Source organism: Papaver somniferum, chromosome 6 (genome assembly GCF_003573695.1).
Source record: "Papaver somniferum cultivar HN1 chromosome 6, ASM357369v1, whole genome shotgun sequence".
Taxonomy (NCBI): domain Eukaryota; kingdom Viridiplantae; phylum Streptophyta; class Magnoliopsida; order Ranunculales; family Papaveraceae; genus Papaver; species Papaver somniferum.
The window spans coordinates 103,447,304-103,464,348 of NC_039363.1; the positions used below are offsets into that span (position 1 = coordinate 103,447,304).

Genomic DNA, 17,045 nt, shown 5'->3' on the forward strand with positions numbered 1-17,045 from the left:
GGTCTCAAGACGATCACGAAGGTACCTTCCTTCAGTATCGCACCAAACACTTAAAAACTTTTGTTTTGTTTTTTCACAAATGCTTAAAATAAAAACAAACCAACATTGCAGGTATATCAAGAAGAGGATTCATTTCATAAAGGATGATTACAAGAAGTGAAAGGCCAAATTCAAGGATACACAATCAAAAAATATTCCTTTTACAGGATATCAGCAAAAAATATCCTTGTTACATGATTACAAAAAGTAAATGATGCCGCGGACCCTACAAATGCTGCGGTCTCTACCTAGATGGCGGCCCCATCGGCAGGATTATTCCGAAGACTTGATGGGACGCTCCCACCAGAAGAGGGGCCCGAGGAGCTGGGCAAGGCAGAAGGAACGGGACGACGAGGATAGTTCTTCACGAGACCATGTTCGTTCCTTAGGCCAAGTTCTATCCTCTCCAGCATCTTGTTCGTCTCCTCAGCCAATTGACAACGAGCCTTGTGCTTAATAACTGTTGTCCGCTGTTGGGCTTGGGATAATAACGAAGATAGCCGATTCACTTCTCTAGAAGCAGCACCAACGGCCTCCTCGCGGGTTGCTGCTAAATTCTTGAAGTGATTGGTCTGTTCTTCCTGCTGCGCTAAGGAAGATTGAGCCTTTTCAAGTTTTTCATTTGTGACGCGAAGGCGTCCCTCGAGCTCTGAAAAAGACAACACCACGGAGTTAGCGTAGAAAAAAACAAGGTCACACTCGATGAAATGGGATTATACCTTCGACACAAGCCGAAGCCTCTTCATACTCATTAACAACCGCATCTCGCGCTTCATCAAGATGATCATATTCCGCGGATAATTTCTTATAGTCTAGTTGAAGGTTGGTGAGAGTAAATTGACAGGCATCTAATTCTACCTGCTTCATCGAGTCCATATGACGAAGGTGGTCGACCTCTTTATTTATCTCTGAGACCCCTTTGCTGAGTCTGTACATGCACACTTCAAGATTCCTCTCAGACTCAGCATGACGAGCTACGTCGGCACGGGACGCGGAAAGAGCATTGCTGAGAGCGTAGACTTCAGCACGAGCATCATCTCTTTCTCTGGCAAGACAGAGCATATTATCCTGGACCCCTGAAAGAGGAATGGATCGAGCCGTCTGTAATTCTTCTTCCAACAGCTGAATCCTAGATTCCAACAAGGAAGTACGCTCACGGGCTTCCCGCAGATTATCACGGGTCCACAGCAGTGTGCCATTAAATAAAGCACGATCATGGTTGTACAGATTTTGCATGTCGACCATCTGAACATGCCGCGCGCGCCATACCTCAGCCCGAGCATCCCATTTCTTAGCTTCATCTTAATTTTCTCAACCAAATCTCTAATACGAGATTTTTGCCGAGCTCTTTCGTTTCGAAGCCATATCAGCTCGGGGACGCCACCCACTGGAGATAGGGTGGGGAGACTCAGACAGAACAACTAAGAAATAGAAGAATGACGACATACGCGAGGGAAAAGAACCAAACCTGTGAAAGTGGAAACTTGGCTACGAGTTTGCTCTAACTCAGCGCGCAGCAACAAGTTCTGAACGAAGACCGGCCTCTGCTTCACCCAGCTTTTCTTTCTCCTTAAGGCTTTTCTTCAGTTCTTCTATTTCCACCTCAGCCGCAGATAATTCCTTTTCTCGTGACGAAGCTTAGCCTCGAGCTTCAGAGATTTCGCTTTGAAGAACTGATACAGCACGTGGTTACAATGCTCCTCCTCATCATCTACACATCAAGATGACAAAACATTATTTCACCGAAGCATTGATCGTCACGTAAAGTATGTACGAAAATTTACCTCCACACACTGCTGCGGAAAGCCATATTGATACCCGTCGGCGATGGCCATCATATCGGCAACGGAAGTAGGAGGCTCCGGCACAAGGGTAGCTTCGGGAACAGTCAACCTTTTTCCCCAGGCTTCAGACACCCGCGCCTTAGAAGACATCTCCATCATGCGACGGGTATACGCGGTTGATTCCTTTTCCCCAGCAACAACAGGGCGGGATGAGAGACAAATAGAAGATTCTTTTCCTTGAACCAATCCATGATGGCGTCCTCACCCTCAGACGTCGGCGACTGGGGAAGATTATCAGCAGGCGCATCAGACGATTTCCCTTCTCTGACACGACCCCCTCAGCACAAATGTTGGCATGCTCCTCCGCGCCTACATGCACAGCAGCTCCTCCGCACCACATCTTCTACAGTAGCGTCTCCATTACCATCACCACCAAGAACATCCCAATCATCATTGGGGGAAAGTAAAGAGAAGTCCTCGGGAAAATCGAGGGCTTCGTCAAAGAACTCCCCCGTGGAGTACATCCGATCAAAAGAAAATTCTTGAGAAGGGAAGGGTATCCGCGACATCACCAGCAGGGACGGAAACATCCCCGATAACAACGTCATCAGCCACCACGGCTTTGTTCCTTCCTTCATCACCAGCATGACCAGCGAAGACCTCTTCTTCGACATTGATAGGGGAGGTACCAGTACGTTCCTCCCCATCTGTAATCTCATCCTCAGCAAACTCTTCGTTCACTGGACTAGTAACTTCTTCTTGGGCTTCAACCTCGCCCATCACAGTAGTAGAAGACTGCTTCGGCCTAATCTTTTTCTTCTTCAACACCTGAAACCAACACCACAAAAAGAATTATTTTTCCCGACTGATGAAGTTCTAAAAAAGAAGCGCAGCTAGAATCCGCGTACCTGAGCAGCTGAGGTATTCTTCGGTGGAGTATAGCACCGGAACCTCCTCCTCGTCTCCCTCTACGACGTCAAGGGCATAAGGAAAATTCATACCCGCAAAGTTCAGACGCCAGGGACAGAAATCTCCATAGCGAACAGGAGGAGACTCGCGCGGCTTACTATTCTCGGTAGGCCGCCAACCGCGGGGACCAGGAATCCAACCGTAAGCCCACGGACCAACTATCTCGATAACGGTGGCGTGCCACTCGTAGTCATGATCGCGCTTGATCCTCTCTCGCGCGGGGAAGAGTTTCCGACGACTAGACCCTCCGTGCCAGGAACATACTTCAGCTTGGCATCGCTGACCTCATTTAACAGACGAATCTCGCCCGAGGAGCAGGGAGATTCCGAAGGCTGACACTCCACGGCTTGCGATTCCTACTATTGACGTAATCACCGAAGGAGTTATTGAAATTCTCAGGAGTATACCATTCCTTCTCCATGGGATTGGGGACGTAACAAGTCATCGACGTTTCCCCCTTACTCCGCAGATAGCATTCCTTCAGGGCGCGAGATAATTCCCCGATAGTTGGGATACGGAACGGCTGTGAGTATTGGTGGAAGAGCCTCACGACTAGCGAGCACGTCATAGTAGAAGGAATCACCTGATTTGTACAACGGCAGCATAAGACCAGCTTCGAATGCTCCAACCGTCGTTAACAAATGAAATTCATCGAACTCATACTTGGAGATAAGCTCATACGTAATATCATCCTCAGGGGCATAGAAACGAACCCCGAAGGCTTGAAGCTCATGCTTTTCCTTGAATATTTCGAGATCGATATGCTTGAAGGTTACTTTTTTCCTGCTAACAGACACTGCGTATCAAGGGAGGCCTCATCCTCCTCGGCGGGGCCGGATGAACTAACGAACGCTTCCGAAGCTTTTCTCTTCACGGGGGATTCTTTGAAGATTCAACCCTAGGAGCTACACCCTTCGTATTCTTCCCTTTAAAAGTTGGAGAAGACCGCAGATGATGCTCGGGCACTAACGAACGTAGAGGAGGAATGTCAAACAACAGCAACACGGGGCGGAGCCTGCGTACTCCTAGTATCATCACGAGGACGAGCCGCTGAGCGATCGAAACTCTTCGGGAACCAGACGGAATTTCGGAGGAATCTCTTCCCTAGAGGACGAGGCTTTCGCTCCAGAAGAAACGACTCCGACACACATCTGAACTCTCTACGCGGAGGAGATCTCGATAGCCCAGAATTAGGAGTCTGATAAGTAAGCCGCGGACGGTCAGACATGGCTGCGAAAAGATTAAAATCAAGAACAAGTTACACACAATCAAAAACATTACCAAAGATCAAAAAAACCACATCCATAGCAATACACACACAATAACGCAGAAACCCTAAAATTAGTATACATGCTCAAAATTTCATAAAATTCATACCCTCGAAATAGTGGCTTCCTTAATTTAAGATGAAGAACAGGGGAAAACTAGTATGCAAGCATCAGAAGAAGTTCTTCATCACAAACAAGAAACAACAGTAGCAGAGAATTTACAAATCGACACAGCGTGAAACAGTGGAAATAAAGAAAAGAAAAACTTACCGGCAAAAACAGCAGTAGAAGAAACAAACAGGGGAAGCGGGCGTGATTAATGCTAAGGTGGAGAGAATTTAAGATCACAGGTTCAATGAAGACTGACAAAGAATTTAAGATCACAGGTTCAATGAAGACTGACAGAGAATTTAAGGTCACAGGTTCAATGAAGACAGACAGAGAATTTAAGGGCTGAAAAAAGAATGAAAACTGAGAGAGCGTTTAGGAAGAATGAAATTAAATTTTCTTTCTATCCTTAAAATACCCAAAAGAAAGAGAAGGAAATTAAGGGAGGAATGGGAAACGTGCCCGTTACATAAGCAGTTAATGCACGAATAAAAGACGTGCCCAAGTATCTAGGAGAAGTTATTAGGAGTGAGAAGAATATGCGACGATAGTTTTTCTTCAAGACACCCATTAGTCATTCAAGCCCGAAGAAAAGGGGCAAATTGTGTACACATATATCTCACTATCAGACACGTGTATATAAAAAGATACGTGGAAAGCATGCAGGCCAAAACATCAAAACATGATGCGTCACGAAACACCAAATAAACCCCGAGGAGTTACTTTATCTCATCCCCAAAAGAGAAGCTAAGATCAACGGTGGAGAGAAAGTTAGTGACACGAACTGACAGGGGCAGAAGACACTTGTCTGACACGAGCAGACCCCTCAACTACCCGCATTAAACACTCTGAGCAGTGTACGTGTCGACCAACCTGTGGAACGAGCGAGGATGCCTCTGCGGGATCAAGGGACAAACGCAGACCTCCGCGTGATGGACGCAAGGACACAAGAAGATAAGGTTCCAACGGTCTTCAGAGATGGGTCCCACATTCTAACCTTATAAATACCCCATCTCCACCAAGAGGAAGGGGGATCGGAAAAATCAGGAAGAGAAGGAGAGAGAAAGAGAGAGAGATTGCAAGGGTAAGTTAATCACTTAGAAGAGAGAAACATGTAACCCAAAAGTCATTCGACTATTCGTGTAACCGTGAAGAACATAGTAAAACAACAAACCCCGTGGATGTAGGCCTTAGTGCTGAACCACGTAAACCTTGGTCTTATTTACATTTCAGCACTTTACATTTATTTAGCTCCATGGATGTTTACTTATATGTTTTGTTTTCCTTAATACTTATATCCCATGCGCAAACGCCTCGCATGGAGTTGTTAGATGAGGCCATGATAAACCCGAAGGTTTTGAGCCAATGAATCAACACCAGGATATCATCATCACAATCTCTTTAGATGATAATGATTGATTGTGAGCGTTCGGACCCCCTCGCAGGTTTGTGTGCTCACAGGGAGCTCGGAATTGTTGGAATGCACTGACATATTCTCTTTTATATCTACTTCCATTTCATTTTCACTCTCCATTCCGCCCCAGATGTTTCCATATTTTGCGGCTTCAGCAAAGATATCCTGACTAAACCACTGCTGTGTAACCTGTTCTTGTGTTTGTGCTTCCTCCTCTTGACAAGAGATCACGGAAGGATTCGCTTGACCACGTACCATTTCTCTGTCAGAATCATGATCTAGTTCAACAGCATCGTCACCCATCATGGACAGGAAAAAAGAATCGAACAGAGAAAATGATATGAAAAAGCGGCATTGAGACAAAGGCAAGACAATGAAAAAATCAAAACAGAGATGCCCCAGATAGAGGTCGTCCGGAGCAGATTTAATCAAGTCATAAGGGCAAGTAGATACATGTTCACTGCCAGCAATATGTCAGTAATGAAATTTCCCCTCATCAAATCATAATGATTTTCGCTGCTGAGGGAACAACTCATCGTCAACATAACCATCTTCCGATGCATCTATCTGCATTCCAGTAGATTTACGTTATTTATCCTGCAGAAGTTTAAAGAAGGTAAAAGAAAAATCATCTAGAAAGCCTTCAAGCACACTCAGGTTAGAAGACGCCTTAGCAGATTATAATCTAATAACCTTAGCTTGTCTTTTCGCAATAAGTTCCTTTGCACGTTTTTTCTTGCTTGCCATTGCGTACGTCAGCTCCTCCATTTCATTGAGTAACTTATCATCATCTTCATCAGAATCATCACTCTTATTTTCATCCTCCGCATCACTAGGTTTAGGAGGAGTAGCCTTCTTCGAGGGGGGCATGGCTTTTCTCACATCCACCCTCCACCTAAATATTTGGAGACAAACATGAGACCAAATGAGACAAGGTTTTACCAGCTAATATGGATAACTACAACACCCACTTTCTCAACATGTATATTGGAGGACTATATGTTAATGTACGGATGAATGTTCAGAAGTATACTTCATCAGATGCTTGAACTCTTGCTTTCCCATAACCAGCAGATTTCCACATATCATCTTCACCTGAAAACACAAACTAACTAGAATTAGTTAAACCCCCAGCACATTGACTACAAAACACGACGTCGAAAACATTTCACTTTCAGAAATAAACAAAACCCTATGGACCAGTTGACAAAGACATAGGATGCAGTTATTATAAGAAATACCTCTTCGGTGGTTAAACTATGATCTTTCAAAGATAAGCAAGCAGGATCCTCGAAGGATATTGAAGCAGCCGTCCCAAGAACTTCGAGTGGGGTCTCAGAACACACAAAATCCGAAGCTAAAGCGACCACCCTTGTTGGTGACATATCATTGTACTTGTAGTAAAAAGATAAAGCGAACCAAAACATTCAAGCATATAAAGATATACTCATCAATTGGGGAACTTGGGAAACATTAATCAATGGTGATCGGAAACAGATAGAATGAGAGCTATTCATTCAAATCTTGATATTCTAAGATGTAACATGAATTACCTCCTGTTCGACATCAAACAAATACTTCAGGTTGAGCAGACGGAGATCAATCTTTGCAGGGGCTTTATAATTCTTACTCACAATATAGGTTTCTGCAGATGTGGAACGACTGGCAATTGGTTTAGTCACTTCAACTTTGTCAAATAACTGCAATGGACACCCAGAATACGATATTAATCACAAAAAGAAGTAATGGTAATATTACTAAGTTCAGTGAAACAGAAACAAAGCTCTTACCTGCTTAAGACAGTACAGGACCTTGTTGTAATCTTCCGACCTGAATACCTTAGTAACAAAAGTCCCATTAGCTGATAAAAATTCAGTAGCAAGCCTAACAGCATCGTCGACCAATGAATTCTGAGTCGTGCCTTCTTGAGCCCAGGCACCACCAATATTAGGAGAACCATCATGTAATACAACATCAAAACGTCTAACACCATTATCCCACGTAAGCTTTTTAATAGTTGCTCTACATTTAGCAGTAGTAATATCTTCTTCGACTGAAATAGCACCTCGGATAGGTTTAATTGGATAAAGATCAACTCCAACAACAAAACTACCAACTGGGATTTTCTTAACAGCAACTTGCATCCAACCACCAGGTGCAGCACAAAGATCCAATACAGAACGAGCTGATTCTAGAAAATTGAATTTTGATTCTAACTGAAGCAATTTGAATGATGCTCTAGACCTGTAACCTTGTTCTTTGGCTAGACGATAGTATTTGTCTAACCTATCCCCTCCCTTTACCTTCTTACCTATTTTCTCTCTTCTCTGTACAATTTTAGGGTTCAAGAGGTCGAGAGGCTGATCACAGAGGAGATACAGTAGTACAGTACGAGGTTTTTAGAGGAACGATCTTTCGGGACGATGGTTTTTTTTGGGGACCATGGTTCTATTTTTAGTAAGATATTTAGAAGTAAATCTAGGTCACCCTTTATCTAGATATTTATATTAATACTTAAACAACCCTCCTGATTAATTTTGGATAATGATTAGTGAAATGATTAAGCTAAAGAAGTAGAATTATTGAGAGAGTAAAGTTAGAGAAGATGAAGAAGAAAAACATGAAAAAATTTACCAACCACAACCGGAGGAAGAGCATTTGGGTTATCAGGTATGCTTCAAACTTAGATAATGTTGGTTTAATTGCTCCAAACTTTCAAAAAAAGTGAAATTTTTATGTAGATTTGGGCTAGTTCGGTTACCATATGGCATATGTCAAGAACATGTAACCGAACAAACCTGAAAGTGTAGTTCGGTTACAATTTCCAAACACGCAGGTTACCGAACTCGCTCGTTAATGGAGGTTTTGGTCGTACAGCGTAATGTTCGGTTTGCCCGCAATGTAACCGAACTTTAGGGTCTAGAAGTTTGGTTGCTTTGCAAACAATAACTAACCGAACTTTACGTGAAAATAAAATTTTACCAACTGTACATAGTTCGGTTGGTTCGCAAACTTTTATCCAAAAGCGTATCTAACCGAACTCGCCGATAAAAAAAACAACCAAAGTTACAGTGTTATATTCGGTTACCTAGTATAAAATGGTAGGTAACCGAACTTTGAACTTAACAATTTATTTGGGTATATCTTGTGTGTTCGGTTACATATCAAATTGCTCTACCAACCGAACTTAAAGTTCGGTGATGTCCTTATTTTGCGAAGGAACCGAACTTATGGACTTGTGTTGTTCTAATACAAGGAGTTCGGTTAAAAGTATTTTTTGCGAGTCAACCGAACTCTGAGTTCGGTTAAGAAAAAATTAATTCGTGATAACCGAACTTTTTGCGACGAAATCGAACGTTTTGCAACGTAACCGAACTAAAAGTTCGACTGAGACTTGTTTTTTGCAACGTAACCGAACTTTTCTCTGGAAAAAAAAATCTCCATTAAACCTCTCTGCAACTTCCATTTTCAACTCATTTTGATGATTACTTCTCATTTATTCAACCAAAAAAGAATGACAAGTAATGGGTTTGTGAGAATATCTTTGTTAATGTTTTAAATTAAGCTATATATGTAGAGGTGGTGGTGGTTGGTGGTGGCGGTAATCGGAGGTGGTGGTGGTAATCGGTGGTTGGTGGTGGTGGTGGTGGTGGTGGTGGTGGTAATCGGCGGTGGTGGGCGGTGGTGGTGATAATCGAAGGTGGTCGTGGTGGTAATCGGCGGTGGTGGTGGGAAGAGGTGGTAGTTATATATATATATATATATATATATATAGCTGGTTATTAAGTTGGTTTTAAATTAAATTAGGTTAAGGGTAGGTTAGTCATTTCAACACTTTAGGACACTCCATATACCTATAGGGAAGGTGGTGTAATAAAATCATGGTCCCCTCAAAAAAACCATGGTCCATAAAAACTGGTGCCCTGCCGTAAATTATTTGGGCAAATTAATAAATTGACCAGCTTCCATCCATATATTTAATAAGCCGGCCAAAAAATTTAAAACTTTTATAAACTGGCCTTTCCGTTAAGTTTTTCACCTGGTCCTACCGAAATGGTCCAACAAGCGGACTTAGTCAATTTTTGTGCTGAAATTACTATCATATCCTAAATCGAGAGATGTGTTAATCTCATTCATTCATTCATTGTTCCAGTTCCCTTAAAATGAGATGAAAAGAAAGAACAGCAGTTGCTGCTATTATTACCCCAAACCAGATCGAGGAACCGACAGAGAATTGAGAGAAGAGTAAGTGAAGTCGATCGGGTCTGGTGGTCTCTAGACTTCCGATTTAAGCTTGGGTTGTTGTTAGTTCGAGAAAAAAGTAAAGAATTGTTGTTTCTGCTGTCGAATCGATCTCATATCTTGGGGTAATCGAAGGATTTGATGGAGAGATTCTGAATATGGGGATTCGATGCTCTAGTGAATCAAGATTAAGAAGAAGATTGAGGTCATGATGATGAATATGGTCATGGGTTTGGGAAGAAGCTCTGCTGCAATTCTTATAAAAAGAAGAACAGATGGGATGATGTTGATTTGAGATTATGAAACGAATTAAATCCAGAGACGAATTAAAAGAGATGAATTGAGGGCTTTTGAAGAATTTAGAGATGGGTTCTTGTTGGTTTCGAGTAAGGGTTCGTAATTGTTCATTTCTTAGATGATTTTTTTTTTCAATTAAGATAGGTTAATTCGGGAGACGTAGACAAATTTTGGGTAATCATTCATTGGATTTCTGTTCAATTTGGTTTGATTTCAATGATTTGCTAGCGTTCCATGGAAATGAAAAATTACAGGAGAAGAACAGAAGAAGATGAGTGCTTTTCTCTAACACGGCCGAGTCGCGAATTGACTAGGTTATAAAAGGTCTAAAATACCCTTGACTCGTGTTAACTTAACTGCCATTACTGTTTTTTTTTTAAAACGGGACGGAAAAATTCTATCTCGGCTATTTTATAAAAAGATTCAAAAAAATGGCCACTTTCTTAATTATGTGTCGAAAAGGTGGCCACTTTATTAAAAAGCCCTAAATTATTTTGTGGGTTGATATGGTTATCCCGGCTTTGCGACGAGCTGTTGAAGCCGAAAGGATCCCGAAACCTAGACCACAAGCGACATCTGAATGAATGAAGCTTCATCAAACTGGCAAATTTCGACTTTGCAATGATGAAAACCTGTCTTTTGTCCTACAATAATTTTTTCCAGCCGTATGAGGAAGGGAAGAAATGCGATTCTGATGTTAATGGCCAACACAACAAATTTTGGAACAGTCGAGCAAATATTAAAGCTTTATGCGTACATATAAATTACTCAATTCCAGAAGTAGTGATATGCAACAATATTCAACTTCCAGAGAAAATGGCAGCTAACAGTAATAAAATCTGCTCACAAAATTGTAGAACTTAAAAATTAATCAAAATAGCTTCAGTCTTCTACTCTGTATAATCAAAAGGCTTTTCCTTTCTTTCCTCCTCTGTGAGCGGATGCTCCTTTGTTAGCAGATCCTCCTTTGCCTTTAGCACCACCCTTGCCACCGGCCTTACTCTTCTTAGAGGGACCCTTGCCGTGTCTACCAATTCCACGAGACCGCTGATCTTTTTTCATCCGCCGATCGACTAGAACCTTTCCTTTCCCAACGGGTTTAACTTGAACTCCCTTCTTGGCAACAACATATTCCTTCTTCACTCTCTTAGGTTGTGCTTTCTTGTAAAGCTGCTCAATCATCTTGCTCTTTGACATGTCATTGATGTCAGTTTGGTCAGAAATGGTGTTTGCCTTCTTTCGGACCTTCTCCAGCTGCCTCATAGCAACCCTCTTCTTTCGAGCTTTAGCCTGTGCAACCTTCTTTCCAGGACAAGCATCAATCTCTTTAAACTGTGCCTTTTGAGCAGCAATTTCCTCTTTAGTTACAGGCCTTGTCATCTGCCTATGCTTCTTTTCCTCATCAAGGAACCATGTGGGCAATCCCTCATCGTCAAACATATACCTGTTGTAAGCGTCATCAAGTAACGTCTCCCTCTGTTTCTTTCTCAGCATTTTCTTTGCAGTGGCTAATATCACAGACTTTTGATAATTATCTAAATCCTCTGATTCATCGGAGGATGAGGATGAATCATCACTCGAGTCCGTAGCAGGAGCAGGGACTATTTCGAAGTCATCCTCTGCAGCTTTAGCAGCTTTGTTCTTAGGGAGTTTGGAACTGTTGGAATCATCAGTCATTGTCATATTCTGTTTAGATACTTCCGGAATTGAAAGCTTTGTCTCTTTTATGTCAACCTCCATTTCATCGTCACTCTCCTTTTTCCACAATTGTTCTTCATCTGCTGCAGCTTCAGCAAAGACATCCTGACTAAACCACTGCTCTGTAATCTGTTCTTGTGTTTGTGCTTCCTCCTCTTGAAGTGGAACCATTAAAGGATTGGCTTCACTATCAATCATTTCTTTGTCAGAATCATGATCCGATTCAATAGCATCATCACCCTACATGACAAAAATAAAAAATCAAAGTCAAACAGAGAAAGCAAAACAAACTCAAACTATAAAAGAAAAATTATACTAAGTAACAACAGCATGAGGTGGAACATGGAGGGACCATTGTCACCCAACTAGAGTGGGCATTGAGATAAAAGTGTCACAAAAATGATTTCTCAATATTAAGATGCTCCGGAGAAAGGTCATCCAAAGATTTAATCAAGTTTGAAAGGTAAGAAGATACATGTTCACTGCTGTAAGAAGATACCAGTAATGAAATTACATACCTTATATAGTTCCTTTTCGTCATAGGACTTCCTAGCACGCTTTCGCTGCTGAGAACTTCCTTCTTTTCTAGTGACATATCGTTCATAAGCTTCGTCAAGAAAACCCTCGAGTTCGTCGTCATACCTAGTCAGATGAATACAAAAGGATCAGTCAGTGAACATATACAATACTAGTACATCACCAAGTATATTTAAAGCAGGAATAAGGTATTGAAAAGAGTACCTCTGTTGCTCCTCATCAGTGTCAATATCACTGGATGAATCCTTTTGAATACGAGTCTCCTGGTCTTCATTTTCACTGTCTCCTAAGTTGCCAGTTTCATCGTTGAGTTCTGTTGAGTCAACAATTTCTAGGTCCTTCTTTCCCTAAAAAAAATAAACAAGGTAGGTATTGTTAGTAAGAAGATAAACAATAAGTTTCAGACTGAAGGTATTGCCCTGTGTTTAAACAAACCTTGATAGAAGAAAGAGAAAACAAATCATGTTCTTGATAACCATCTTCCAATGCATCAACCTGCATCTTACGTGTTTTATCCTGCAGATTTTCGAAGAAGGTAATGGAAAGAATCAGCTTAATGACATCACATAAAAGACACACAAACAAATTGTAGTCTACCGACCTTGGCTAGTCTTTTTGCAGCAATTTTCTTTGCACGTTTCTTCTTGCGCTCCATAGCGTACGTCAGCTCCTCCATTTCGTTGAGCATCTTATCATCATCATCGTCGTCCTCATCAGCCTTATTTTCATCCTCAGCATCAGTAGATTTAGGAATAGCCTTCTGTGTGGGGGATAGTGCCTTTCTCAAATTTATCCTCCACCTGTTAATTTGGAGAAAGACATGAAACTAAATGAGATGAAAAATTATGCCAGCTAACATGGATAACTGTTACCCATGTTCTTAACATCTATATTTGAGGACTATATGCTTATTGAAAAATCAATAAGCAGTGACATACTTCATCAGATGCTTGAAATCTTGCTTTCCCAGAACCTGCAGATCTTCACATAGAGCCTTGACCTGAAAAGACAAGGTAATTAGAATTAGTTGAAACAGCAGCAAACAGACAACCAAACCTGATGCAAAAAACATTCTGTGTTGGATAACAAAATGAACATCATTGACCAGTAGACAAAGATACCTAAAACAGCATTTACTATCGAAAAAAGGCAAGTACCTCATCAGTGGTTAAACTATGATCTCTTAATGGTAAGCAAGCAGGATCCTTGAAGGATATGGAAGTAGCTGTCCCAAGAATCTCAAGTGGGGTCGCAGACCACACAAAATCTGAAGCCAAAACAACCGTCCTTAGGATTGCCATAGTTTTGCCTTCGCTATCTACTACGTACCTGAAATAATCATATATATGATAAACCAAAATTAATGAACAAAAATTCAAGCATAGAGCAAATATGTAACAGTGTAGGTGCATACATAGGAGATTTTATTATGTTAGTTGTTCATTTTCCTTTTAAATTTCCAAGTCTCTGTGCTCCAAAAGTAGAAAAAGTTTTAGGTTATGAAAGTGATGAAATAGAACGATCGCCCACAAGAAACAATTCACAATCACTAACATGTGCAAGAAAAAGAACCATGTTTTCACAATTCAGTAAAAAGAATTACTCAGTCGCAAAAATGATACATACCCATCACGATGTCTCGTTTTTCCTCCTTTTCCAAGAACATCCTTTGCCTACAATTGCAGACACTTACAGAATCAGAAGTCTGATATGAATTAATGAAAGAAAAGTGTGATCAAAAAAAAAATAAAAGGTAACTCTCCATAAATTAATGTTTTAACAAGAATTACCTGTTGCTTTTTCTCTTCAACATCAAATAAATGCTTGACATCTAGGAGACGGGGATCAATCTTTGCAGGGGCTAAATATTTTTTACCTATAATGTACGTTTCTGCAGATGTGGAACGACTGGCAATTGGTTTAGTCACTTCGACTTTCTCAAATAACTGTGATGCAAACCCTGAATTAGACAACAGAAACAGGCAAAAGTAATTTCACTATCTTCAGTTACAAAGAAACAAAACTGTTACCTGCTTCAGACAGTAAAGGACGGCATTGTAATCTTGTGACCTGAAAATCTACAGAACACGATAGACAAGTAATCAATACCTAAATAAAATTCAACTTGTCAAAGAACACAGAAAGACTAAAACCAATGAGAAACAACAGGATAAACAAAACCAGTAAAAATAACCGAGTAAATGATATAAGCAACAGCTGAGTTCTTTCAGCGATTGAACCACTAGTAATCCCCATAGCAGCAATTGTTAAGCAACTTATAAAGAAAATAGCCATGATCAAAACCCGGAGCTGGAATTTCATATGGACTCAGCATATTAACCCAGGGGACAGTGCACTCATGTTTTTTTTTGTTATGCTTAATTAGGAGTACCAAAAGCAAAGCAAAGCCAAAGAGATAATTTAACAAACCACCAGCAGCAGCATATCTAAAAGTCTAAAACATTAGTAAGCATTATATCTATTGTGGTTTAACTCCTACTGAACCCACACATAACATAACAAATCATATTTACAAACCTAATACTAAGTGAGCTGAAAGTATCCATTGTGGGTGCTGTGTATGTAAACTTAACTGATACAGTATCAAATAAACCACAGATATATGCTATTGCTGAGTTACAGCAGCACCCAAAAATGGTACTAATCTATTGCACCATGTGAACAGAAGAGGTTGCAGAGGCAGCACCCAAAAAAAAAAAAGTTTCTCATCATTTGGATTTAACACAGTAAACAATCCACAAACACTAGCTAAAATAAAATTCACAAAATTAACAAACTCATAAAACCTAATCAAAACATTATATTACCTTAGTAACAAAAGTCCCTTTAGGCGACATAAATTCAGTGGCGAGTTTAACAGAATCAATAATCAAAGACGTCTGAACTGTAGCTTCTTGAGCCCAAGCACCACCAACATTAGGAGAACCATCATGTAATATAACATCAAAACCTCTAACACCATTTTCACTCATAAGCCTCTTAATAGTTGCTCTACATTTAGCAGTAGTAATATCTTCTTCAACTGAAATAGCACCTCTGATAGGTTTAATTGGGAAAAGATCAATACCAAGAACAAAACTACCAACTGGGATTTTTTTAACAGCAACTTGCATCCAACCACCAGGTGCGGCACAAAGATCTAACACAGAATGAGCTGATTCTAAGAAATTGAATTTAGCTTCTAATTGAAGCAATTTGAATGCTGCTCTAGATCTGTAACCTTGTTCTTTGGCTAGATGATAGTATTTATCTAACCTATGCTTTCCCTTTGATTTCTGAACCATTTTTCCCTCGTCTGTATGTCTGCAACTGTGTTCTTGGGGTTGAGGGTGGAGGAAAGCAAGAAACGAGAAAGAGAAGCTCTAGCAAAGTTATAGGGTTTTATTGGATTTTAGGGTTTAGCTTTGCCTGGTGAGTCGACCGACTTGCTGAGCTGTTGGGCTGTGGACAGTTGGACTATTGGCGATTTATTGGGCCTGTCTGTCTTTCATGTAGGTATTGTGAGCAGCAGATGAAATCCGACGGATTTGGTTCGGCCGGCGTCCAGTCTATCTAAATAGCAGCTTTCAAACTTTCGTCCGTATCCAAATCTGTCATCTAATCCTTTATGCAGTGGATCTAATATTTTCTGGACTGGCCGATTGGATACTGGAGGACTGGCCGATTTAACAAATTATGTGGAATTTTCTCTTTAAAATTCCAAATGTTCGTTCGACGTGCTTTCTACGTCACTTTTGCTTCTTGTTAAAGCACCTTCTATCATGGTTCTCATCATGTTTGGGGATATCAGTGTAAGTTTGAACTAACGTCGGTCAGGCTGGATAAAATTTCGCCATTCAAAAAATACCCAATATTATAGTTATTATTGTTGACGATCAAATTTGCAGTTGCAGCAGTTCCATACTTCAGTTCTTCGTACAAAGCCGATTTATGTAAAATATTGATGTTGTTATTCGAGACCGGAAGTCAAAAATAAGCATGTTATATCCAGCCATTGCGCTGGTTGTCGTAAAAAAAACGTGGACGAAAGTGGTTGAATACAATATCGCAAAACATAATGAGATTTTCGTATGAAGCTGTGTTTGATACACGAATGTACTCATCACAAGTATCCTCTGGCAAACCATAAGGTAAAATGTTAGAGCGCTGATCGGTCAAACTCGCAAGCGTTGCTATCTCAAGCTTGTTTGTCAAGTTTAGTTGCCAAAACTATAAATCTTGATTTCTAGTCTACTTGTAGCTAAGTCTCGATCTAGGATAGTAAGTGTATTTGAGCTATAGACTCCACGGCGTTCATCATACAAAGACGAAGAACTAATCAAGAAAATGGTGGAACTTCATCGACAAAAAGGTATGTGGAGACTTGAACTTATCTATCACTCAAAAGTCTATCTACTTTATATCCTATCTTGAGACAAAAGTCGTATTGCTATATAGACTTCGATTATACACATTCTATTTCGAGCTGAGTTTATCTCGCTTATCTATTTCTCGAAATATGTGTTGGTAAACTTTCGTTTTGGCCAAGTTAATCTTTACTCGTGACGAAAGTAATGTTGATCGTTTCAATAAATTGAAAATCGCTTTAATGACTTGAAGACTTCATTGGGATTGTGAAGCCAGACCCAACTATTTTCTCTATAGTTGCGTGATTTGATCTTGTTGTTT

The 17,045-nt window shown here is 40.6% G+C and overlaps 1 protein-coding gene and 1 pseudogene across 1 annotated transcript; both read right to left on the bottom strand.

Moving 5' to 3' along the window:
* Positions 1 to 6,083: 6,083 nt before the first annotated feature.
* On the bottom strand, positions 6,084 to 10,484 carry LOC113291228 (annotated as a pseudogene).
* Positions 10,485 to 10,838: 354 nt separating this feature from the next.
* LOC113288667 (adoMet-dependent rRNA methyltransferase spb1-like) lies at positions 10,839 to 15,732 on the bottom strand. Its single transcript, XM_026537781.1, has 11 exons — positions 15,185 to 15,732; positions 14,387 to 14,434; positions 14,147 to 14,302; positions 13,983 to 14,029; positions 13,514 to 13,685; positions 13,295 to 13,356; positions 12,958 to 13,156; positions 12,792 to 12,872; positions 12,561 to 12,703; positions 12,338 to 12,461; positions 10,839 to 12,059 (listed from the first exon to the last, which is right to left on the bottom strand). The coding sequence occupies exons 1-11, from the start codon at positions 15,659 to 15,661 to the stop codon at positions 11,025 to 11,027; spliced, it is 2,544 nt and encodes an 847-aa protein (XP_026393566.1). The 5' UTR covers positions 15,662 to 15,732; the 3' UTR covers positions 10,839 to 11,024.
* Positions 15,733 to 17,045: the final 1,313 nt, after the last annotated feature.

Bases quoted from the DNA above. Each gene is read 5' to 3' on its own strand.
- LOC113288667 (XM_026537781.1), bottom strand. From the start codon at position 15,661: ATGGTTCAGAAATCAAAGGGAAAGCATAGGTTAGATAAATACTATCAT. The intron at 14,303-14,386 runs GTAACAGTTTTG...TTTGCATCACAG, and splicing joins TCCTTTACTGTCTGAAGCAG to TTATTTGAGAAAGTCGAAGT. The intron at 13,686-13,982 runs GTATGTATCATT...TGATTATTTCAG, and splicing joins AAAACGAGACATCGTGATGG to GTACGTAGTAGATAGCGAAG.